Genomic DNA, 26057 nt, shown 5'->3' with positions numbered 1-26057 from the left:
TTTCTTAAAGAACATTATGAGATGGATATGTGCCTAGGGCCAAGTTATTGAGAGAGGCAAATGATGAGATTGCTAGGGCATTGACCAATATCTTTTGTGTTGTCTCCAGCCACAGAGATGATCACAAAGGACCAAAAATGTCTATCTAATGCTGTTCCTTTGTTCAAGAAAGGAAATGAACCCTGGAAATTATAGGTTGGTGGGGTTCTCATCAGCTCTTAGTTAGATTTATGAGCATTTGGAAAAGCATTGGTTTGTGCGGGCCAGGTTATGTCTTCACAACTTAATTGAGGTTTTTTTTAAGGAGATGATTAATGAAAGCAATGAAGGTAGAACAGTGGATGTTGCTTACATGGATTTCAGGAAGTCCTTCTTGGTAGGATCATCTAGAAGATTAATATGCATAGAGTCCAGGGAGATTTGGCCTTTTGGGTTGTCCGTAGATAGAAGACGGAGGTTAGCGTTCAGTGGGTCTGTTGGCTGGCGTGTTCCATAGGGATCTGTACTGTTTGCATCTGTTTTGATCTTTGCTGTTTGAAATTATAATATTTAGTTTGCAGATGACACATATTGGTATTGTAATATAAAGGTTGCCATAGGATATAGCAGTATGCTGATCAATTCAGATAAAAGCAAAGAAGTAACAGGTGGAGTTTAATTTGGCAATGTGTGAGGTGTTGCACTTTGTGATATAAATGATTAAGGAAAAATATGCTTTTAATGGCAGGATCCTTAACAGTATTGACATAGAGGGATATTGGGGTCGAAGTCGTTAGCGCCCTGAGAGTGACCAGTCAATAGGGTCATAAAGAAGGCATATGACTTGTCTACTTTATAAGTTAAGGTACTGAGTTCAAGGGTCAGGAAATTATGTTTCAGCTTTATTAAACTTTAATTAGACCACATCTGAAGTACTGTATTCAATTCTGGTCACTCCATTATAGGAAGAGGCAGCTGTGGAGAGAGTTTGGGCGAAGTTTACCAAGATTAGAGGGTATGAGGAGAAGTTGGACAAACTAAGATTAATTTCTCGTGTGGCAGAGGCTGACCTGATTGAAGTTTATAAAATTATGAAAAACATTGGTAGAGCAGATAGCTGGTAACTTTTTCCCTAGTCAAAATCCTTGATACTAGAGGGTAGATATTCAGGATGAGCGAGAGAAGTGTGAGCCAAGTGTTTTTTTTTAATACAGAGTGGTGGGTGTTTATGCTGCTAGGGGTGATGGTGGAGGCAGATCTGACAGAACTATTTAAAAGGCTCTTTGGCACACAAATATGCACAGAATGGAGGAATATGGACCATGTGCAGGCAGAAGTGATCAGGTGTCATTGGCCCATAATGTTATGTTGAACTAATTAAGCTAAAAGGCCTTTTCCTGTATTGCCCTGTACTGTACCACATTCTATAAAAGTTTTCAATTATTAATATTCAGTATTAACTTTGACACAAAACAAAGGCAGTTGATTTCTTTTTAGTAAAACCTGATTTTAATATAGTGCAGATTTCTATATCTAATTGGAATCTCATAACTTTGTTTAAAATATGGAAAAACAGTACCAAATCCAAATATTACTAATTTACTTGTTCATAATATTACAAATGTGTTACCACTATTTTATTATTCTTATTTAACTTCTATCACCTGTTAACATTTTTCCAGTGGAACTTCATTTACCTTGCAGCTACACTATATTCAATAGAGAAACACTAATGAAGCCTGAATGGAAGACATTCCTTGTATCAACAATATTTAGTACACATCTCATTTTACACAACAGATTCTGGTGAATTATCAAGTGATACACAGTATACAAGTTGAATGGCTGGTAATTCTTACAGCACCAGGTTTAGGACTAGCTACCACAAACAAATGTACAGTATAAATATCATATCAGTATAAATCACATATCAACACTCAAATTAGGCACCAAAACCAAATCTTCAAGTTACTTTGGATTGAACTGTTATAATATTTAAAATCACTCTTTTTCTTTTTCGTAGAGTATTCTTTTGGTAAAGAGTTCTCTTGCTGACATTTCCCACTTTACAGGATTTTTAAAAATGTATAAACAGTTTTAGAAATCTGTCTGATCATGATTTGGCGGTCCTTTAATCAGTCTAGAAAATATACTGTCGCTTTGTTGCAGGATTTTTGGATCTCCATCTTCGACAATCCTCCCTTGATCCACAACAAGAATTCTCTCACAATCCATAATAGTTTGTATTCTATGAGCGATAATAAGAGTTGTGCTATTTGTACATGCAGTAGAGAGAACCTAAAAAAGAAACCAAATGCACAGAGGTACAATGAATGGTAGTTGTAGTGCCAAATGCCAGATGTTCTGAAGGTTAGCATTGAACATATTGATTACTCTGACATTAAAAATGTAACAATTCAATATATTAATGCTGAAAACGTATTATAACCCCAAATGTCCATTTATAGGAAAATGATTAACATTTACAGACACTGGGATGTATAATAGCTTTGGATTGCAGAGCCAATAGGACTATAAATTTCTATGGCATTCCATATACTTGTACAAAAATTGAAATGAAATTTAAGAATGCAGTCAATGAATCTGAATATTTTAAATAGTGGATGATACTCTGGGGCCACTACTAGAGTCTGAAATCTAAAAGCACAAAGAACCACTATATCTGAAATGTTCTGTTAGTGGAAACTGAAAGATGGCATGGGAACACAGTAGTCATTGGTTGATTTTATAAGTATTTTTATTTGATAATGTAGACTATTGATAAATTAGATCCCCTTAGAAGGTGCCATTCCAAATTTATGCCAGATTCAAAGGGAATTCTATAATGATTATTTGAGGAATAAGGAGGAAGAAGTAATCAGTTGAGGACAATTCAGGCATATCAAATAGTATGAGAAGTTGCCATATTCGAACACATGAAAATAGAAAATGAGTCAATTTTGAAATGTTATAATTACTGACCTGCCCCAGCAGAAATATATCCGTTTATCCTAAATTATCACCTTCCCATTTTGCCTTTCTCTGCCACATTAATGTCTAATCTTTTATTCCTGTTAGTAGGTCATTAAATGACATGTTTATCATTTATCTTCACATTTGCCATTTAACTTGCTGAAAATTTCCATCATTAAAAGAAATTCCATTCAAGTATTGTCAACTGAAACCATATCCCTCCTTATATATTCCTCCGAAACTTTACTCTGTTTAAGTAGATAATAAATTGATGCAAATGCAGAAGTATATTTTGCTGACATAGAGATCTATTGCACTTCTTTGACTTCTATAAGCTAATTCAGAACTCCTAATATAACAGAAATAAATCACAGAATGCCATGTATATAAGGCAAAACTTTGCAACAACACTCGTTCAAATATAAAATCCAGTCAGCATTAGATCACTTGGATTTATGACAATTCATTGTAAGATGCAAATTGTATTCAGAGCATGCAGAAAAAAGATACTTACAGTTTGAAGAGCAGCATCAGTTTCCATGTCAACAGATGCGGTGGCCTCATCCATAATGATAATTTTTGATTTCCTGATCATTGCTCTAGCGATGCAAAAAAGCTGTCTCTGCCCCTGGCTGAAGTTTTCAGTCCCTTCTGCTACAATGGCATTTAGCCCTTCAGGAAGCTCACTGACCTATTGAAATAAAACATATCATGTGAATTTAAAGTCAGTGATTCAATCAACTGCATATCAAAATATTCTCTTTAAAATTACTATTGCTCTTAACAATTCATTGCTGATCGATCTTAAGACCTCTGTGAATGACAAAGTTCTATTTAGTCTAGATTGTTAAAAGGAATTAAATATGTCTCCTCTTAAATGTGTGGGTATCAAACTGCATTTTTCTGTTTCTTTCTATTTTGAACACTAACAAGAGTATGAATAATTCAAAGGACTTGACATTACAACAATCTTCCATGTCTTGGAATGTCATAGTTCTCTGTCTTGTCATAAACATTTGCAAATGAAAGCTGCCTGTCAGTAAGGGTGGCACCTTATTTGCCTCACACTGAGGTAACTCCTCAATCTTTTGATCATCTCACGTTTCCTTTCACTCCTTTGTTCCGACCATCATCCTCACCTGTTTTCTCTGCTTCTTAAACTGACTTATTTCTCTCTTCCCTAGTTTTTTTTTGAAGGATCCAAGACCTGAAATATTAATTATTTCTCTTTTCACAGATACTACCTGACTTGGCCTTTTCAGTTTTTTCTGTAATATCTACCTAGATTTCATGGTTGCATGTACCAATATCAAGATGATTGTGGATCTCTACAAGTCGCTTTAGTTATATCTGACCAGCTGTCATTTTTCTTGTGATTTTTACCACCTCCTCTCATCACCAACCTCTCCTACCCCTTCCACTATTTCCCACCTCCTTCACCAATGTGGTATTTTTCATCTTGGCCACATTCCCTAACTGTCAGCTCCATTCTCAAATCAACACAGTGCTTTCTGATTTAAGACGGGCCATTTTTATTATGATCTGTAAACTCTTTAAAGATACATTAATATTTGGAATCTACACTATTGTAGAGACATTCAGTGTCAAAACATTGTAATATTCAAACATTTAAAGAAAACAAGTTAAGACTATATTAAATTAAACAGTTTATATATAGAAGCTTTGCATTATAGAATTGTGGGAAGAGAGGCATGGTTCATATTGGTTGAATAGATAGACTTCTTGTTAAAACACACTGCATATAGAAATGGCATAGAAGCTGCAGTAGGAACTTAAAACACATTACAAATCTTTGATATTGCTCTTTTTTCCATTGAGTATTTACTAGCTAGTAAGTGATATTCAGACAAATGTGGGCATTTCAAAGCAATTCAACCAAGCAAGAATTTGAAGTACATAATTAACATGTTAGCCTTTAGCAGAAAGAAGCTAAAGGAAAAGTGTAGAACTCATCAAAGCTATACTGAAAAAATACTGTATTTATGGGTTACAGAAATTTTCACTGAACAATTCATTGAGGAAATATTGACTATTGCTGAAGAGCATTGCTTGATCTACACAACAGGTGTGCTGGTGTAGTGAAGCAAACATTCTTTCTATACGTGCATGTCTTGACAAAGTCAAAACTTCAGACACTGCTACTACCAATTTGTTCAGAATGTCCTCCACAACCTGTCAAGAGGAAACTGTCTTCTTAATCGTAAAAAGTAAAAGTTTCACTGCACTACATAGTAGTTTAGAAATATTTCAGATTCCACACTAAACAGCATTGTAAAATGACAGACAAGATTTGCTTCCTTGCAGGTATAGAGGCTTTAAATTAAAAATGCCAGGCAGTTGTAATCTAACCATCAACAGAAAGGTGTCCAAAGACCTACATTGCTATTGATCTTGAACTTGTTTAAAATATTAAAACTGACTATATGCAGAATTTGTAAATGCCTATCAAAATGTTCAGTTCTTGAACCAACCTAGAACAGCAACTTTATGATCATTTTGATTGACAACCATTTTTTGTTGTAAAAACTGCTCAAGTCATGTTTTCTTATGTATGCTGCATATATGATGCTATATGACCGTGATGCTACTGCAAGTTCAATGCCCTGTGCATATGACAATAAACTCTGTTTAATCCCTAAATTCTGTGCTTGACTAGACATTGGTTGTAGCAGAAATCAGAGGTATTGTCAGCACCTTGTAAGTGCTTGGTTTTTTAACTGGCGTACAGTGCTCATTTACCTTCAACTGTGCCAAACCAAACATCACGGAAGCAAGAGAGGGTCATCAAGGGAGGGTCATTATTATTGACTTAAGGTCCTCACACCTTCCATAACCCCAGTTGTGATCTGAGGCATCCCCTTCTTGTTCAAGTTGTCCAAGATACCATTTGCCCATCTACCCAGATTCTCTCTTCCTGTGATATTCCATCCGCCTCCAAATTCTGACCGGTGATCCACATACTGACCTGCAACCCTGCGTTGCCTTCCTCTACTCCTCATGGTAGCAATCCCTTCCTCACCCTCACCATCTCTCTGCAACATCATTTTATTACATGACTCACTTACCATAGGCTTCAACTGTGTAACTTCCAGTGCTTCCCAGAGTTCTTCATCACTATGTGTTGAGTATGGATCCAAATTAAATCTAAACATTAATCAGAGGTTATAATGCATTTCAGCAAACTGGTAAAAATTCATTTCCTCATGGGCACTCCGATATCAGTTCAGTTACTATCTATGATTTACCTGATTGTGCCACTGAACAGAATAGGATCCTGGGGAATTATTGAGATTGATTTCCTTAAGTGGTCCAATTTCACAATGGAAATATCTATACCATCAATCTTTATACAGCCTGTAAAGATAAAGACCATCAAAATTAAAATCCTCTATAAACAAGCAAAAGCTGAATAAACATTATTTAAAAAGAAATGGAAATAATGGGCGGAATTGTAGCTGGGTGATTCTGACAGGGTGCCCAACTGAAACGCTCCAAGCCAGGCTAAAGCACAGAGGAATGAGACACATCCCCCAACCCAGCATCTTGTTAGCAAATGTGCAGTTGGTAGAGAACAAAATAGAGGACCTGAGGGCAAGATTGCTGTAGCAGAGGGAAATGAGGCGATGGTTTTGTCGAAATCGTGTTCCCCTGACTTTGAACAGCTAACGGTCAAATGTTGGCCATTCTATTTACCTAGGGAGTTCTTCTCCATAATCCTGACTGTACATTCCTCCAGTGGCCAACTACAATCAAACGTTTGACACACTGCACGATGCCATCTCCAAACAAGAAACAGTCCACTCCAACGCATTTCAGATCACAAAAGGGGACTTCAACTAGGCTTGTTTGAAGAAAACCCTGCTCAATTACCATCAGCATATAACCTATCGCATCAGAGGTCCCAACACACGAGACCACTGTTATACTAAGCTAGGTAATACCTTCCAATCAATCCATGCCCAGACTGCATTTCGCGAAATCTGTATATTTGGCTGTCCTTCTCCTGCCTGCAGAGGCCAAAAAGCAAGGATCCAGAAATTATGACAAATACGAAGAAGTTGCAGGAGGAAGAGGGTTGGTTATGGGATTACGAGTTAGTGGACTGGGCTGTGTTCAAGGACTCATCTGTAGATCTGAATGAATAAACCATAGTTGTCACAGAGTTTATTAAAATAGTTGTAGACAGGTGTGTCCCCACAAAATTATTCAGTCTTCCACAACTAGAAGCCCTGGATGAACCATGAGCTGAAGGCCAGGTCAAAGTTATTCAAGTCCTGTGACCAAGGAAGTTGCAAGAAGCCCAGGTACAATCTCTGGAAAGCCTTCTCACGGGCAAAGTGGCAATTCCGGACTAAATGTAAATCAACGAAAGGATGCTTGACAGTTGTGGCAGGGCTTGAATGCTATCACCGCTTATAAAGCAAAATCAAGCGTCACGCAGATGTGCTCTATGCCTTTTACGCTTTCTTTGACCATCAAAACATTGAGGCACTATCCCACAGACTCTAATGATCTGTGATTTCAGTCTCTGAGGCTGACATCAAGCACCATGCAAAGTGTGAACTCACAAAAATCAGCTGGCTCATACGGGGTACCCAGCCAAGTACTAAAGACCTGTGCTGATGGAGTGTTCACATAAGATCTTTAATCTCTTGCTTCAGCAGTCTGAGAAACCCACCTTCTGCAAGCAGACTTCACTTAAACCAGCGCCTAAGAAGAACATGGTAACCTAGCTCAATGGCTATTGTTTAGTAGCACTTACATCCACTTTGATGAAATGTTTTGAGAGGTTAGTGATGAAACATATCAATTCCTGCCTGAAAAGTGGCCTGGATCCACTCCAAGTTGCCTACTGGTGCAAAAAGTCCACAGCAGATGCCATCTCATTGGCTCTTCTCTAAATACTGGAATATCTGGACAGCAAAGATGCATACATCAAGATGCTCTTTATCGATTACAGCTTTGCATTCAATACGATCATCCCCTCAAAACTAATCAATAAACTTCAAATCCTACAATACCTCCTTGTGCAATTGGATCCTCCTTTTCCTCACTTGCAGACCCCAGTTACTTCAGATTGGCAACAACATCTCCTCAATAATCTCTCCCTCAGCACAGGTGAACCACAAGGCTGAGTTCCTAGCCCACTGCTCTACTCACTTTACACTCATGACCGTGTGGCTTAGTACAGCTCCAATGCCAAATTCAAGTTTACTGATGACGTCACTGTCATAGGCCAAAACAGAAGCGATGACAAATCAGCATATAAGGAGAGAGAGATTGAAAATCTGGCTGAAGGCCGTAACAACAATCTTTTACTCAATATCATCAGCAAGACCAAGGAGGTGAATATTGACTTCAGGAGGAGAAAGCCAGAGATCAGAGAGCCAGTCCCCAGAGCATAAGAGGTGGAGAGTGTCAGCAAGTTTAAGTTCCTTGGTGTTATCATTTCGGAGGACCTGTCCTGGCACACAAGTGCAATTACAAAGAAAGCAGTGCCTCCACTTCTTTAGAACTTTATGAAGATTCAGCACGACATTCAAAACTTTGACAAACTTCTAAAGTCTTTTCAAGAGTCAGGGAAGAAGATGCCGAAGAAGGTGGACGTGTGCCGCACTGCTCGGTCGACCACTTCGAGTGGTCCCAGGTGTGAGGGTGGAGGAGTGCGAAGAGTGGTTGAACGGTTCGATGGTTGAGCTCCAACGGTGTGCACTAAATTGACTGAACTCAGATGACTTTTGGCGCCTTTATTTTCCTTCATATATACTGTATCATTAGTAATTACTTAGTTCTAGTAAAATCCTTAAAGTATATTCTATAACTGTGTCTGGTCTGAGCTTGATATTGTGTGTGCAACACTGCGTTAACTTGCTTTCCACAGCATCTGCATATACGGGAGGCAGGGTTGGCGAGTGGCTGGAATTTTTCCCCTAGACATATACCTGTCTGTCGCATAAGCGTTACATTGGCTATTTTGTTCTTTGAAAACTGTTCATAATAGACCATAAACTTAAAATTTAATTAAAAGTTTTGATTAAGGAGCATTATGGATTGCTTTTTGAAAATCTATGTGAAATCATGATTGTCAATCAGTACCTATACTTAAGTCAACTGAAAAAAAAATTAGGATTTTTAGGTGCTATCTACCATATACAATGTCATACTGGCTCTCTGAGATAAGGTGAAAAGTTTCCAAAGTCAGTAATATACTAGCAATTTAATTTGCAAACTATAGACAACAGCACAATTTCCAACATCCTCCTCCACCTTTTTAAATAGCAAGTGGAATATACAATGCTCCAAAACCAATAATTACTCAGTTAAGAGATTTCTGAAGGATAAGAGAGTCTGCAGTTTTCCCACTTAATTTCTTTAAGAAAAAAAGCAGTAGAAACCATCTAATCCTAGTGATTTTTCATTATTTATTGCCATTATTTGTAGTTTAGCTAATATTGATTGTGAGAAGTCACTAGCATGTTCATTATTTCATCATTTTCATTATAGATGGTTGTTCAGTTTTGCAAGAATCTCAGCATTCCTTAACATCTTTTATCTAATGTTGAATACTTACCTGTTCATGGTTACATCACCTGCAAATTTCTGTTCATACTCCTCTTATGTACCCCCATTTATCGAAATTTCCCCAGACACCAGGACCTATCCTAGGTTTTGCACTTTTGTCAAGTTTGGTTTGTTTTCACATCAACATTTACCTCTTTAGATGCCCTTGCTTATTTATTTTGGCAAATTAGAGCTCCTGGATTTAGAATAAATTGCTCTGCGATGACATTGTTGTTTATTTCTCTGAGTCTATGATTTTTTCTATTGAGACTTTGAATACCAACTTTACCTTATCCTAGAATCTCCCTCCTGTACTGAAATTCATCACAGTATGATTACCATTCAATAAATATACAGGTTTTATATAGCTGTTAATTGAATACTATTCATTGCTTATTACAAAGTTTAATGTAGTCTATACCATCCTTAGTGCTGGGATAAAACATTGTCATGGAAAACCATGCTAGGCATTTTACTGACAAAAGTTAATTTAATTATCCAAATTTTTAATAAGCATTTCATCCTTTTCAAGTGTAATTGGTTCACTTCAAAGCTGCTACCTGATATGAATAATCAAATCTTACCAAAATCTTAAATCTAATTTTACTTTTTAATATTAAAGATGGATTTTCACCATTTATTATGTCCTTACTTAATCACTGATTCCTCCTCTACCATTTTTCTCCAGTAGATCTTATGAAGTGGTCTATTTTTATCCAACTCAGATCACTTTACAGTCTTAAAAAAGGCACTTCAAAGTGAGTATGTGACAAAGTCTAAATATACACTGAATTTATAACATCAACCCCTCACTGAAAATATGAAGTATTATAGACAAACTATTGACAGTTTTAAAATTCTGCCTTCTGGTTGTTACAAAACTATTTAACTGCTTTCGACGCTTTCTTGAATTCTGTTTGGATGGAAAAATCTAAGTTTTAACAGAGAATTCTGCAGACTTTTCCAAAAGCACAGTTTTGATGAAAGATCACTGATCTGAAATGTTAACACTTTCTCTCTCCATACACAACCTGACTTGCCAATAGTCAAAGTATTTCCTGTATTTTCTGTTTTTATTTGCCAAGTCTTTTCAATTCCTCTGAATATTTTTCGTAGAATATCTGTTCTTAAATGCCTTCAGTCACTCTTACTGTCAACCAGTTCCAGCAATGATTAAAATATGCCTAAAGAAATGTTTTCCGAAACCTTCTCCAAATAGTTTCGTGTAACCTTTGACTATGTAGTATTTGAATGTACTGTTCAATATCTCAATCTTGATGAATATCACAAAAATCTCTCTCATGTTCTCTCTGGAAATAATTTATAATGGCACAGATTCTCAACCAAACAAGTCATGCTCCTCATGGTTCTGTTATGCAATATGACCTTCTGTACCTCTTTCCTTGCCTCTAGCATCTAAATAGCTTCTCAAGTAACCACATTTATTTATGCAACAATAAGGAAACAACCCCATGGCAGTCCAGCTGCTGCATTAATGGATTCAAGGGAGTATAAAAACACTTTGCTGTGTTGTCATTTACACTGGGAGATTCATGTGAACTACTTCTTTAAAAAAATAAATGGTGTAATTCTTCAAACTTTGTAATTTGAGAAATAGACTGGCATGGAGTGTATTTGTAATGTATAATTTTTATTATTTAGGCTGATGTTACTGCAATCACTATATGTGGTCAGAGTCATAGAAAAGTACGGCACAGAAACAAGCCCTTTGGTCTGTCTAGTCTGTGCCAAACTATTTAAGCTGCCTACTCCCATCAACTTGTGTATTATGTCTTTCATTGTACATCAATTAACTTATTCAAAAATCTACAGTTTAATAAATTTATAAATTATGCAAAAATCTGATTAATTGGCATAATCTAATTTTTAGTATATTTCCCCCCTTGGTTATTTATACCATGCAAGCTTTCAATTTTTAATCAAAAAACACAAACCTTCAAAGTTATCAATAACTCTCAGGAGAGCTAATGTCAAAGTTGACTTTCCACTTCCAGTTCGGCCACAAATTCCAACTCTTGTTCCAGGGTTAATTTTTAATGTCATTTTGTGCAGGATAGGGTCAAGCTTCTTATCATATCGTACACTGACCTCATTAAACTCTATCTCTCCAGAGTGAGGCCAGTTGGCGAGATTTGAGTCTAAAGGAAAAGCTACATGAAAAAAAATCTGGTGAGTAATCCAACATTTTGGGCATAAGAATTAATGTTCCTTTTCCAAAAAAGTTAATTAAAATATATAAAATAATTGGCCCAAGCATCAATGAAAAGGAATAAAAAGCCAATGTTTTGGCCTGAGACCCTTCATTGGGACTCTTCTACAATTCTACAGCACCCTTTCGTCACCTTAGGATGGCCCAAAATATATTACCAATGTGCTTTACACATAATGAAGTACTTCAGAATTGTAGTCACTGTGATAATGTAAGTAATGAAAAAACAATAATTGTTGGAATATGTATATAATCATAGCCAAATTTATGATGATCTTTAAAAAATGCATATAGGAAATCATGCAATTTTAATTATGTGCTTGTGGTGAATAAGGACTATTTAAAGACGGCAAGGGATCATTGAGATGATGGTGAAGTAAAGCCAAGTGTCACTGAAGTACTTGCAAAAAGAAGTGATGCATGTTTTCAAATAATATTGCTGATGGGACAAAATGTAGAAGAGAAGTGAGAGAGCTAAAGATAGATCCTTGGCATTGTATTCCCAGAATTCCCAGTCTCATCTCTGGCAGCTGGGCATGCAGCTGCTAGAACCCTAAGCGCTGAAATTCTCTCCAAAGCCATCTCTGTCATTCTCTCTCTTTCCTTTTTTAAACAGCTACTTCCTCTGACCAAGACTCAAGTCAGCCACTCTACATTTTCTTATGGGGCTCAGTGTATTTTTTTTTGTTTGAAACCACTACTCTGAAGTGCTTTGGGAAGTAATTTGGAAGCACTATATAAAAGGAATTTAGTTAAAAAGCATTGTTAGAAATCATAAACAATATTTTTGAATGAAAATGGCATTGAAATGAAATCAGAGAACACCCATTTCTGCTCCTGACTGCTATTCTATAAATAATCTCTGAAGGTAAACTAACTAAAAGGAATTTGTTTAGTGGTAAAAATTTGTGGGTGTACAACCTATTATGTGTAATCAAATTCCCATTTACGTTATTAGCATTTGTGAACAATTAAGATTACATGCTGTTATTTTTTAAATGAGATGAATAATTACAATTAAAGTATAATGCACCAAAGTTAGATGTCAGCCCAAATTCAACTGATCCCAAACTCAAGGAAAAGTACAACTATATTTGCACATGAGTGAATCTGCAGATGCTGGAAATAAGATGACCGTCAAGATGAGGCCACACGCAGGTCGATGGTGCAATACCTTATCTCCCACCTAGGTAGCCTCCTGCCTGCCGGCATGAACATCCAACTCACAGACCTCTGTTGATACCCCTGCCCCCCACCCTTATCCCCATCCCTATCTATTATTTTAGTCGTGTTCTCTTTCTCTTTCCCTCCTCACTATAATCTCCCCCCAGCCCTACCTTTCTTTCTCTTTTATTTCCCATAATTCTCCACCTTCCCCCTAGCCCATTTCCCTCCAGCCTATCACTTCCTAGCTCTCTACTTTATCCCTCCCCCCACTTCTTATCCCCTCTCCACCATCCCATGTTACTTCACTCCTGATGAAGGGTTTCGGCCCAAAACGTCGTCACTACCTCCTCCCATAGATGCTGTCTGGCCTGCTGAGTTCTGCCAGCATTTTGTGTTTTTGCAATTATATTTGACTAATTTTGTTACATGCTGCTAACACTATTACTTCAATTCAAATTGCACTGTAAATTTCAGCATGCAGACTGTTACCAGGTGCCATAAGGCAATGTGAACAGCATACTCAAGTTTGAATTTTAAGAATTCCTTTTTAAGGAATTCAAATCAAGCATATACTGTTCATCACTTAAACAGCAGTAGACTGGATATTAATGCATTAAATAACTTAAAGTCTGAACCTGTATTAATTTGTGATTCTTCATGTTCCTGTTCAGATGGAAGGGTGGTGTAATGATTGACTCTTTCTACTGCATTCATTTGCATTTCCATATCAGCAAATTCCCGGACACACCAATTCAAGTAAGAAGACATCTGAGAAAAATAAGAACCATGTAAATAAAGGTAGACAATGAAAGTATTAATAAAAAAAATTCAGTTTATTCTTTACATTGCTTGCTATCTTCCTTTTGAAGTAGTAATATTCAATTATTTTACTCCTTTGCAATGGTTTTACAATCTCAATATAATTTGCAACATGGCAGATCATGTTCTTGTTAACCTTTATTCTGGTTATGATAACCTTGAAAGCTAACTCATCACAGATCAGGTATTAGACCCAAATTAAAAGCAAAATATACTGGAAACACACAGTAGATCCGGCATCAATTACAGAAGGGGGAACATTAAAAATAATTTACATTTTCAGGTCAATGAGTATTTATGAGAAATGGGAGAGTGAGCAAATAAGCTAGTTTTAGCTTGCAGAGAGGGTGGAGGAGAGCTGGATAGATCAAATGAAAAGACCTACCATCTTAGCAGCAACAATGGGGACAGAATGGAATTTATTCTTGCAGTAAATATGGTGTAAGAAGTACAGTGCTAGGAGTTTGTGGGCATGTAATAGGTATTAATTACTAAACTACACTTTGAGATGAAAACAGATAAGTCAAAAAATGGAGGGAAGAAGAAGATGTGAAAGCAAGAGCAAGTTGGAAAGTGGCAGAAAAAATGATGACATGTTCAAGTTCTCTACAAGTGCAGGAAGAAACATTACAACATTGGATAAAGAGTAGAGGGAGTGTTCTGTAGGACTGAAACAAGGACTGTTCCCCATATCCTACAACGAGGCTGGCAGAGCTTTCATTTCCCCATTTCCTCCTACCTTGCCTCCTACAAGGACTCCATTCATTTTTCTCAATTCCATCAAATTAATAAAGACTTCTTACACAGTTGTTTTGGAGATGTTTTCCTTTTGCCTTAACCATGGCTTCATCTATACAATAGCTGACAGCCCTCAACGACATTTCATTTAATTCCTCTTTGATTTTCAATCCTGCTCCTCCTAGCCAGAACAAGGATAAGATTCCCCATTATCCTTTCACCTGCCTAGCCTCTGCATTTAATAGATCATCCTTACACAATTCTAATCATGTTCAGAAACACTCTACCACCAGTCTTTTCCTGCCTCCCTTCCTCTTTCAGCATTCTGAAGAGACTGTTCCCTTTGTATCTTCTTGGTCCATTTTCCCATCTCTACCAATTGTCCATGTCTTCCCATGCAACTGCATGAGGTAAAAAAAAAGCTGATCTTTTCCCTCATCCCTTTCCACCATTCAGAGACTCAAATAGGCCTTCCAAACGAAGCAGTATTTCACTTCTACTTCTTGCAATATAGCATGCAGCATTCAATGTTCTTGATATGGTCTCTTAGGTCCTGGAGAAACCAATTACAGACTGGCAGACTGTCTGCAGAATCCTGCTGGAGAGTAAGCTAGAGCTTCCTGTCACTTTAATTCTCCTTGTTACACTGCCTATCTGCCTATGGCTTCCTATACTATTCCAACAAAGCACATGATAAGTTTGAGGAATAATATCTCATTTTCTGCTCGGGCATATTGCAGCCTTTTATAACTTAATTCAACTACCCCACTTTGCCTGATTATATCAAAAGTGATCAATTCTGCTGCAAGATTATTCATCTATAATATCAAATCTTTTTTTTCTTCTCTACACAGGCACTGTCTGATGTTTTGACTATTTTCAGCATTTTTCTGAAAAAAAAGCAGGAAATGCTGGAAGAACTCTGCCGATCATACAGTATCTGTGGAAAGAAAAACCATTTAAAGTTTTGAGCCAGGAAACTTCCGAGCATTTTTATCTCAGATTCCAGTATCTGAAGTTTGTTGTTTTCCTGCCTTTTTCTGTAGATTTTAACACCAATTTTGATCTGTATTTCACTGATCTAATGTCTTTTGTTACTCTCCCCCAACCTTTCTTGTTGATCTATTAACTGGACAGCTCCTTAAATGTTGGCCACACCCTCTCAAAGGTATCCTTCCCATGTCTGCCCCATTATCTCTGCAACATAAAGGTAAATTGTTTTATAATCTTCTCACTTTTGACCTGAAATGTTAACGGTTTCTTTACACAATTGCTGCCTGATCAGCTGTGTGTGTTTCTAGCATTTTCTGTTTTATTTCAGACTTTCAACATCTGCAGTTTGTTGACTTTCAATGGATTAAACTTATATGTACAATTTGAAAAAATATCTGAGCTGACAATTGTGAAGAGAGATTGAATGAATACAGTAATATATTAAGAAATGCATGAATTATTTAAGGAGTACTGTGATATAAGAGCTTGAGAATGGAAGACTGGTTAGAAATTTAAATTAGTGAAGTATAAATTTAGAATCAATCTTGGGGGGAAAAAAAAATTATCAGGAAAAATCTACCAAGTACCAAAGTAAAGTCTAAAGTAATGAACTCAGCGTCTGAAGGGATGCTTTGGTAAGGAAGATCAAGCAAAACCTGGACAAGATTTAACTGCAAGAACTTATTACATTTGAAAGATGAGTGTGGAAAGTATGTTAAATTGTTCCTCTTATATTGACAAATTTATAGAATTTTGAAAAACAATTAAGTTATATTAATCCTTCTGACTGATCTTTGTTATTGGTCCTTAGCGCATCACTGCTTTGCACCTTGAAATATATTCCTTACAGACAAAGAGAAGTAGAGAGTTCTGTTTGACTCATCTTGTCTGTAGGAAGTTTTGTTTTTTAAATGGCAAGGTATTTTCCAAAAGTCAAATGACTTTGTAGCATAACTGTCAGAAATAAATGGAGAATCATACATAGCATTTATGCATTAACAGCCCCTCTAACATTGAAAATATAGTTCTTATGAATTTGCATTTGGCTATTTTACTGTACCTTTAAAGCATATAGAATGGCAAGGCCAACAAGGCCAGCTTGCAGGTAACCCAGTGTTGCTGTCAATAATGAGCAGATTGCTGAAGCAAACACAACACTTGTCCCAATTGTATCCTGAAAAACAGAATTGATATTAACTTGAACTGACTTGTGTATGTTTCAAAATTCAGATACAAAGGATATTAATCATTATTAACGTATCAAACATCTGGCAACTAAAGGTTAAAATTTTAGATTGTCTTCTAATACTACGTCATTAATAACTCCAAATAGATTTTCTCACAAGCACTAAGAAAGAAATAAAGAGATCTCAGATGTCATTAAATATATAATTAATTTATAAACTAACCAGTCGTATAGCCAGCCACCTGTTCACAGTGTTCAGATATAAAAAAGCAACAGTATTACAATCAATCTTCTCAAGAATTTGTTGAAGGAACTTGTCTTGAAGTTTATATGCCCTGATAGTCGTCAGACCCCCAAGTGTCTCAGAAAAGTGTGCAAACACAGGTGATTTGGTGATGCTGCTCAACCTCTGAAGTTCCCTTCAATGAAGAAGAACACAATTAATATTCTTTTACAAATTCTGCTGATATTGCAAGTTACATGTAAGAGAGATGAAATCAGTCTGCAGAATTGTCTTATATGTTATCAGAAGACAGTGATAGTTATATTAGATTTCAATTAATTGTCATACAGAATGGAAAGTTCAATAAATCTTTTCCAAAATATGACTGTGCCACTTTGACAAAATTCTTTTCTTTTGCTCAGTGCTAACTTCATGACCTTAAGTTTGGGGAAGAAGTAAAGGTTATCAAAAAATATTGAAGATAAATTATTCAGAATTAAAAGCACAGAACTTGTTACCATTTTAATATCAGATTCCAAAATGTACAATCTGTTTTACTATTACCTTTATGTATATATTCAGATAAAGGCTGTTTTACTTGCTGTTTGTATTTCAGATATTTAGCAGAACGATTTACATTTACTATCTCCAAAGTACACCTTACAATCACCCACACTCATTCTGTTGACAAAGGTTACCTATTAGAGTCAGCTTTCTGTTGTAGTACATGTCCATTAGGATCTGAATTGAGATTTTGCTATCATGTTAACAACATGGTAGTTCAAAGATTCAAAGTGCATTTATTATTAAAGAATGTATAAATTATACAGCCTTGAGATTTGTTTGCCTAACAACAGTTGCAGCCTTAATGCAAGTTCTGAGGGTGAATTTGTGGATGATTTAATTACATTAAACATGCAGGGATACAATTGCAAAGAACTCAAATAAAAACAAATATGAAGATGTCATGAGTGTCTTTGTTCCCAAGAAACTGTAGCATTACTTTAAAAATGGTGTACAAATATTGCAGTACACGGAAAGTGCCATATAAGGGGTTTAATTCCTCCCCTTCCAAGCATTTTACATCCCACTTGGCTAAAGGAAAAAATATAGGCATTCAAGATCATACCATTTTTGTGCACGCTTTTAGCAATTGATAGACATTCCAATTTCAACAAATTAGAAGCATTTTGTGCCTATAAAAGGTTTCAATCCTCCTCTAACCATCATACTTCTAGGGATACTGATACGTTAAGCAAACTTATGAATGTTACTGACAGGATATTTCTTCCAAATAAAGGTGTGAAATCACACAGAAATACTTTGCAGTGCATACATGAACAGAAACAGCTTCCAACAGAATCGAACAATCTCCTGTTAGAACAGACAACAAAAAGCCAATCATGACCGCAGTCTTGTAAAAGTAATGTAAGGCCATTACATAAATACAACCTGCTGTGCAGAAATTACGAGTCATCAAACAGTATAAGAATTATAGTTTTAAGAGTACCTATTAGGATACAATTATGGAATTAGTCTATTTTTTCAAGGGGAAATCACAAGTTTTAGTGATTTAATGTTTCAAATTATGAAAGGGAGATTCAATTGAACGGCCATACAATTTGAGCTGAAACAGGAAAACCGGCGAACATCAGGAAAATAATAAAGCAGATTGGAACTGTTGCCAGAAGGAACCAAATTTCACAACACTGACTTCAGGAATTATAACCAAGTATTGTTCATGCATTCCTGCCAAAAGGGGCTAATTATATTTCTGAGAGCTGAAAACAGGTATACAAAATGGTGCATATTGGTGCCATGCTTCTGAATTTATCCAAGACATTGATCGAGCTATAGAAAAGCCGAAAGCAATCAGCAACCAGCAGCACCATGTCTCTTGAGGTTACCTACTTTATAAACGACAGCTAGACACAATTTATCTGGGAACAAGTGTCAGTAAACCATAGCAGGTTTATTAGCCATTACCAGAAGGCAATTACAAGTCACCTATTCACAATTAGCAGCCGGCTAGCCACCATCACCAGAACAAACAACAGAAACAACTCATTCACCAACAGCAAGTACCAGCTAAATCTCAACTAGTAAACTGACATGCAAAAGGAACTTGTGATCAGTCAAGCTCCATCAGCTGCTTAGCAACTGAAGCTAAAAGAAAACAGGTTGCCGCCCTTTCTCTGAAAACAGAAGCTCAGTCTCTGGATTTAGTGAAGTGAAGGGCTGTTTAGAGCCAGAAATAGGGAAGAGAGATTGGTGCGCAATCAGGAGAAGAGGAAATGGAAAATGGTGGGTTCAGAATTTTGATTGAGAGGAGAACAAAGATAATGTTAACAGACTCCTTGTGCTTGAACTAAAAGTTGGATTTGTGTAACTTATCTCATGAGCTCAAGACTCCATAGGGAGATTTTTAGTCAATAAAGTACTTTTGAAGTGAACCCACTGTCTAAGTATAGGAAAGCATCACAATCAATTTGCTCATGTGAAGTTCATCTAGTGGTAAGTACAGATGAAGTCCTGTGTTCTGTCAGGCCGTCTGAGAAGGAAATCTCATCTGTATGATATTATTTTTCTAAGTGTCACTCTCCCACAGACTTGTGCTGATGTACTGACTTGAAGAGCTCAACAGTTTCGAATGACTTGAATCCAGGACCTTCCTACCCCTATACAAAAAGCCACGGCTAAATTAACTGAGAGTGGCCCACAGCGATAGGGATGAGAAACTATTATATATGCAAACAGTAATCTTGGTCATACAACCGATTTGAAGTAAACAATAGAGTTTAGGGAAAAGTTCAATGAAAGTTATCAATGTCTCATGTAATACAAGGGTTGGAAAATATCGGTGTGCATAGTGAGAATTCAGACACAAAGCTGATTAGACCTTTCAATCTAAAGCTAAGGAGATTCTCCAACATCCACTTTTTACCTTAAAGCAGGGGTCCCCAACCTTTTTTTATGCCATGGACCGACCTCGTTTATTAACCAAGGGGTCCATGGACCTCAGGTTGGGAACTCCTGCTGTAAAAGCTATACCTTCGTGATCGTCACCTTCAGTCATGGAAAGGATGGAACTTTGAAGAATGCAATAAGAAAAGTTGAAGAGAAAGTTTTTACTGGAAACTTAGCAGTAAAATTTTATTTATGTGATTACAAAGTGTCAGCCAAGGCATTCTTATTTCAATTTTGGCTGTGCAGAACTCTGTACCAATTTGAGTGCTTTTACAACTATTCAGTACAGAAGAATGCAATTGGAATAATCAAATTTCACAAAAAATTATGTCCTGATAATGACAGACTACAAAATAACTAAATAATTCATTCTTTCTCATTTTACTTGTTTATTCCTGTAGAATGTCAGTCCAGCCTTGACTGATGAAGCACCATTTCTGTGTTTTCATTTCAAAAAGTGGTTAAAACTGCCTGCAAGTTAGGATTATTATATTCTTGACTTTATTTTACAGTCCAAGCTACATAAATAGTCCAGCACTATTTACAGAAAATTCCTGAAATCCCTAGGGGTATAAAATGACTAATCCTCATTGCAATTTCACAGGCGTGAGCTACAGAACTGAAGGAACATTTGTTCTGTACAATATATGAATCTTATAACTATCTGATTCTTAGACATGGACTGTCTTTGCTTCATATTATTTGTGCTGATATTCTATGGCCGATTAAAGCAGTGCATAATATGGCTAATCTGAATTCACAATTAAAAACTGCATTTAGAAAATAAGTTCAACTTCGACCAAAGGATAGCCCTTATATTTCTAAAAGCTTACAACATTAGAATACATTCTACAGACACCAGACTGTAGATAATATTATTTCAGAACCTGGATAAATGGTTGCATTTCTAATAAGTTCAATCAAAATGTTGAGCTAAGCCTAATCTCAAATAATAACGAGGCAGCCTACAGAGAAGTCATCACCCTGACACAGTGGTGTCAAGAAAATTACCTCTTCCTCAATGTCGCAAAAACAAAGGAGCTGGTTGTGGACTACAGGAGGAATGAAGATAAGCTAGCCCCTATTGACATCAATGGATCTAGGGTTGAGAGGGTGAACAGCTTTAAGTTCCTTGGCATAAACATCACCGTGGATCTCACATGATCTGTACATACTGGCTGGGTCGTGAAAAAGATGCAACAGTGCCTCTTTCACTCAGATGGTTGAAGAAGTTTGGTATGGGTCCCCAAATCCTAAGAACTTTCTATAGGTGCAGAATTGAGAGCATCCTGACTGTCTGCTTCACTGCCTGGTACGGGAACTGTACATCCTTCAATTGCAGGACTCTGCAGAGAGTGGTGCAGACAGCCCAGCACATCTGTAGATGTGAACTTCCCATGATTCAGGACATTTGCAAAGACAGGCATGTAAAAAGGACTGGAAGGATCATTGGGGACCCGAGTCACCCCAGCTGCAGCTGCTGCCATCCGGGAAACAGTACCGCAGCATAAAAACCAGGACCAACAGGCTTCCGGACAGCTTCTTCCACCAGGCATTCAGACGGCTTAATTCATGTTGACACAACTGTATTTCTATGTTATGTTGACTGTCCTGTTGTACATAATATTTATTATAAATTACTACAAACTGCACATTTAGATGAAGGCATAATGTAAACATTTTTACTCCTCATGTATATGAAGGATGTAAGTAATAAAGTTAATTCAATTCATGTTCACAATCACTTAATCTGTAGAACACTTAAAAGAAAATTACCTGGCAGAAGCTCTAAAAAACACTTGAAGAAAATAGTACAGAACAAGTAATGGAACAATTGGAAGAAGGAAAACAGGAGTCACGATCACATTGATCAAAATGGCACTGAAGCACCACATAATGTGTGCCATGAGTTTCTCCAGACTCATGGGAATCTGATCATCTATGGTCTTGAAATCAGATGAGAATCTGGAAGTAAACAAGGTCTCAATAAGTTGGTGCACAAATGTGTATTTAATAATGCCAGATGTAACCTTAAATACAGCTTATTTGTTCTACCATATTACTGTATTTACAGCAGATTCTTTTAAAAAAAGAACCAGGGAACTTTACAACCTCCACTAAAAGTAAGTAATGCAATTCTTTTTATGCAGTTGACCAGCCTTTATCCCAGTGAAGGCAGACACCAGAACAAACACAACAATATGTTGTTAAGATCACTGCATTTATCTCTAAAATAACAATGTCGCCATCTTCACTTTCTGCATAAATTACTTTGAAGTGAAAAAATTGCATTGAACGTAAGTGAATGACCACTTTGTAAACTTTCTTCTTAACAACAATTACTCCGAGTTGTTTGCAGATATATATCTGGAGCTCTGACACATTCCAGGTTACCATTCCATATGAAACCCAGTCTTGCTTTCCACTGTAATTACAGCTTCCAAATATTCCAATCTGTTATACTATGCAATAATATTTTAAGAGTAGATTATTATCCGGAAGTGAACTATGTAATTATTGTATTTTTAAATGATTCATACCTGTTTAAAATTCTTCCAACAGGTGTTGTTTCAAAGAATCTTAATGGGAGGGTTGTAACATTGAGCAGCATGTTTGTGAAGAGATGTCTTGAGGCACGGACACCTTCATAATGGCAAAATAATAAGGAAACCATTGAGTGTGTATACATAAAGTAAAAAAACTATTCTGAAAGACAATAAACACATTATTAGCTAGATTACACTTAATATTTCAATTAGATCCAATTGTTCGTGCAAGAATACACATACCTGAAATGACATGGGTATAGGAACTGAACAAAACACACAAAATTCCTCCACAAGCCAGTCCAATGTATCCATGGAGGTACTGACTGAAAACGTCACCTTCTGTATTATTTTCATACTGGGAGAAATAAAGCAATGTTGGCTAAGTAAAAATAATTGCATATTCACCAATGGATTTAAATATTAAAGAATGCATAACATAACATATATTGCTAGAACTAGGCTATTAACATATCTTGGGGAAAAGAAGCAAGGAAAAAACAAACTGAATACAGACCTGAGTTTCAGTTTCTGAATGGTTCCTGAATGCAGATGACCACCGAGCAAGCCAGAAATCAATAGCTACCAGAAAGCTTTGCCTTGCTGTCACTGTGAGAACTAACAAAAATGAAAAGAATAGACCAATGGACTGGGCATAATGCCAGTATATTTTTATGGATATAGACCCTTCTTCTTTTTCCTCCTCTTGCATTAGTTTTCCTTTTAGATTATCATCAGGCCTTTTTTCCATTTTTGATACTTCAGTCACCATTTCAACTTTAGGTTGTTTCTCTTCATGATGGTCATCTGTTAAAATAGAATTTGACTCCCTTTAAATCAAACATGCATAATCACAAACTAGAAAAATAAGCAATTTTTTTCCGAACTGCACCATGATCTCCTGGAACCCACAATTCCCACAGAGAGGTATGTGATTTCCATTTATTGCCTCCTGGCAGAAGTTTCACTACCTCCAGGTCTTGATTTTTCCAAACCCTCTTCACCTTTAATAAAGTCTCTAAATCTTCACTGTTTCCCCTGTGAATGGCCTCGGTCACCTATCGCCCCAAATGAATGTCACTTACTCTTCACGTTGAATATCGAGCTGATTGACCCTTTATATAGTCCACCAGATTTCATTTTTAATGGAAACAACAGTTTGCGTTGTGTCAAGTATCATTGTTCCAGAGATGACTCTGAACCACATCATATTAAGTAGAGAACTTATACCTGTCCATGATTTAAAACATAGAATTTGTAATGATGGCCTCAAAAGCTTACACGCTCCTCAGACCAAAGGCTTTCACGAATGGACAAAAGATGCTCGTCTTGATAGCAACATCATATCCTGTACATGAATTAATAATAAAAGCTGATCTACAGCTCTATAGCTGAGTAACAAATTACGTAAATCTGTGAATCTGTGGAATGCTCTACCACAGACAGCTGTGGAGGCCAAGACCATGGGTATACTTAAAGTGAAAATTGATAGTTCCCTGATTGGTCAGGACATCAAAGGTTATGGTGAGAAGGCAGGTGTATGGGATTGTGTGGGATCCAGGATCAGCCATGATGGAATGGTGCAGCAGACTCGATGGGCTGAATGACCTAATTCTGCTCCTATGTCTAATGGTCTTATAGATAAATATGCAATCAACTCAAATTTTCTCTTCTGAAAGGTTCTCCAGTCTTGCTGACTCCTACAATCTCTTTCATAAATGCATAAATCCTTTCTTTACTTGCTCCTTTCTGATTCCTCTCTTAAAGACCTACCTGTTAGTCCACCATTGTATCCTCTCCCAGCAAAATATGGACATTTTAATGTAGGCAACACAAAGTACGTGCTATCTATTCATTATCATGCAGGTGTGCTGCTATTGGTATCTGCACTTTTCATTAGCTGCATGTTTTTGGCAGGTGGCAGATATCATGATCATCACAGCATGCTAACTGAAGGTAAAATGCCATGAACAAAGGCAACCCTTGAACTTGGCTTTCACAGACTGGCCAAAGACATTTGCTACAGTACGCCACCAAGCTCTCTGGTGCATCGTATCAAAACATGGCTGTCCTGTAAAGTACTCACAAATAATTAATATTAGGAATCCGATATCCAGGACATGGTTGGCAAGGCAAAAGGCTTAATAACCTCATATGATGTCTAATAAAATACTTGGTATTAATATACCTGGAATACTGGTCATCAGAATTGCTCACCTTCCCACTTCAAAGATAAGGAAAATCCAGGCAATACATGAATACTCCAGGAGCATTGCACCATCAACCTACTATTCTGATGTAGGAATGTCACTTTACTGAGAGGAGTCTGAGATTGGCTCAAAAGGAATACCTAACTACTACCCACTCACCACCCAGGCCAGGTTCTCTTTTCACTGCTGCCATCAGGAAGAAGATACAAGACCCACAGGACCAGGAACAGTTATTAGCCCTCAACTATCTGGCTCCTGAACCAGTGGGGATAGCTTCATTCAACTTCACTTGTCCTATCACTGAAATGTTCCCACTTTCAAGGTCTCTTCACCTCATGCTCTCGATAGTCATTGTTTATTTATTTATTTATTTATTTATTATTATTGTTATTTATTATTATTTCTCTTTTGCATTTTCACATTTTGTTGTCCTTTGCACATTAGTCTATGTCAGTCCTGTTTGGTGTGGTCTTTCATTGATTCTATTGTGTTTCTTGGACTTACTGACCGCAAGAAAGTGAAAATCAGGGTTGCATATGGTCACATATATTTACCTGGATAATAAGTTTACTTTGAACTTTTGAACTTCGAAATGCAGAAACAAAACAGATCTGAATGGTCAAAAGGATAGATAACTAGATCTTCCTCAGTTAACAGGATACATGAATTCAAGTTTTAAGATAGTTTATTGTCATTCTTCCATACATGAGTGTAAAGCAGAATGAAATGATTGTTACTCCAGATCTGATATAGAATAGAAAAACACAGTAAGTATAAAGAACACAATAAGGGAAACAAAAAAAAAAACTCAATAAATTATAAATGCAACCCTATAAAAGAGAAAGTAGAAGTAATTATTTCATGCATAGACTGTATGTTCACAAAGTAAGGGAAGTTTAGGGGAGACATTAGGGGTAAGTTTTTTATGCAGAGGGTTGTAAGTGCCTGGAATGACTTGCCAGTGCTGGAGAATAAAACATTAGGGGTATTTAAGAGCCTCCTGGACAGGCACATGGATGAAAGAAAAATAAGAGGGTTATGGGGTAGTGTGGGTTTAGTACTTTGTTTTAAAGGATTATATGGGTCGGCACAACATGGAGGGCTGAAGGGCCTGTACTGCGTTGTAGTGTTGTATGGTTCTAATACTACGTATGTAATGGTGGTGGAGTGCATGGTAAGATGGATTAGTGTGTGGAGGTTTCGATTAGCTTGATGGCTTGTGGGAAGCAACTTCATCATGCCAGGCTAATGGTTCATTGAAGGCTACAGAGCCTATTTAGATTATCATAAGCCATAAGCTGTGGTACATGCTATAACCAGCAGCAGCGAGAATACATATTGAGGTCCTGCAGTCAAAATTTTAATGACCTGGATGATGATGGGTGCGGAGTACTAAAAAACAGGAACTTAAAGTATAGTAACCACTTGATTTCTCCCAGTGGCA

General features: G+C 36.8%; 1 protein-coding gene across 1 annotated transcript in view; it reads right to left on the bottom strand.

Annotated features, from left to right (window-relative positions):
* Window positions 1-1440: 1440 nt before the first annotated feature.
* LOC132383142 (ATP-binding cassette sub-family C member 9-like) overlaps window positions 1441-26057 on the bottom strand; it is a 113774-nt gene continuing 89157 nt past the window's right edge. Inside the window, exons 20-31 of the mRNA XM_059954028.1 lie at window positions 22921-23210; window positions 22647-22761; window positions 22398-22500; window positions 21634-21822; window positions 16891-17086; window positions 16542-16655; window positions 13567-13699; window positions 11490-11705; window positions 6219-6327; window positions 6039-6117; window positions 3467-3643; window positions 1441-2277 (exon numbers count right to left, since the gene is read on the bottom strand). Of these exons, the coding sequence (XP_059810011.1) occupies window positions 2077-2277; window positions 3467-3643; window positions 6039-6117; window positions 6219-6327; window positions 11490-11705; window positions 13567-13699; window positions 16542-16655; window positions 16891-17086; window positions 21634-21822; window positions 22398-22500; window positions 22647-22761; window positions 22921-23210 (1922 nt within the window). The 3' untranslated portion in view covers window positions 1441-2076. The remainder of the gene's footprint in view (window positions 2278-3466; window positions 3644-6038; window positions 6118-6218; window positions 6328-11489; window positions 11706-13566; window positions 13700-16541; window positions 16656-16890; window positions 17087-21633; window positions 21823-22397; window positions 22501-22646; window positions 22762-22920; window positions 23211-26057) is intronic.

This window comes from Hypanus sabinus, chromosome 1, assembly GCF_030144855.1.
Source record: "Hypanus sabinus isolate sHypSab1 chromosome 1, sHypSab1.hap1, whole genome shotgun sequence".
Classification (NCBI taxonomy): Eukaryota; Metazoa; Chordata; class Chondrichthyes; order Myliobatiformes; family Dasyatidae; genus Hypanus; species Hypanus sabinus.
The sequence above is the reverse complement of the archived record's forward strand: the minus strand, read 5'-3'. Positions and strand labels throughout refer to the sequence as shown.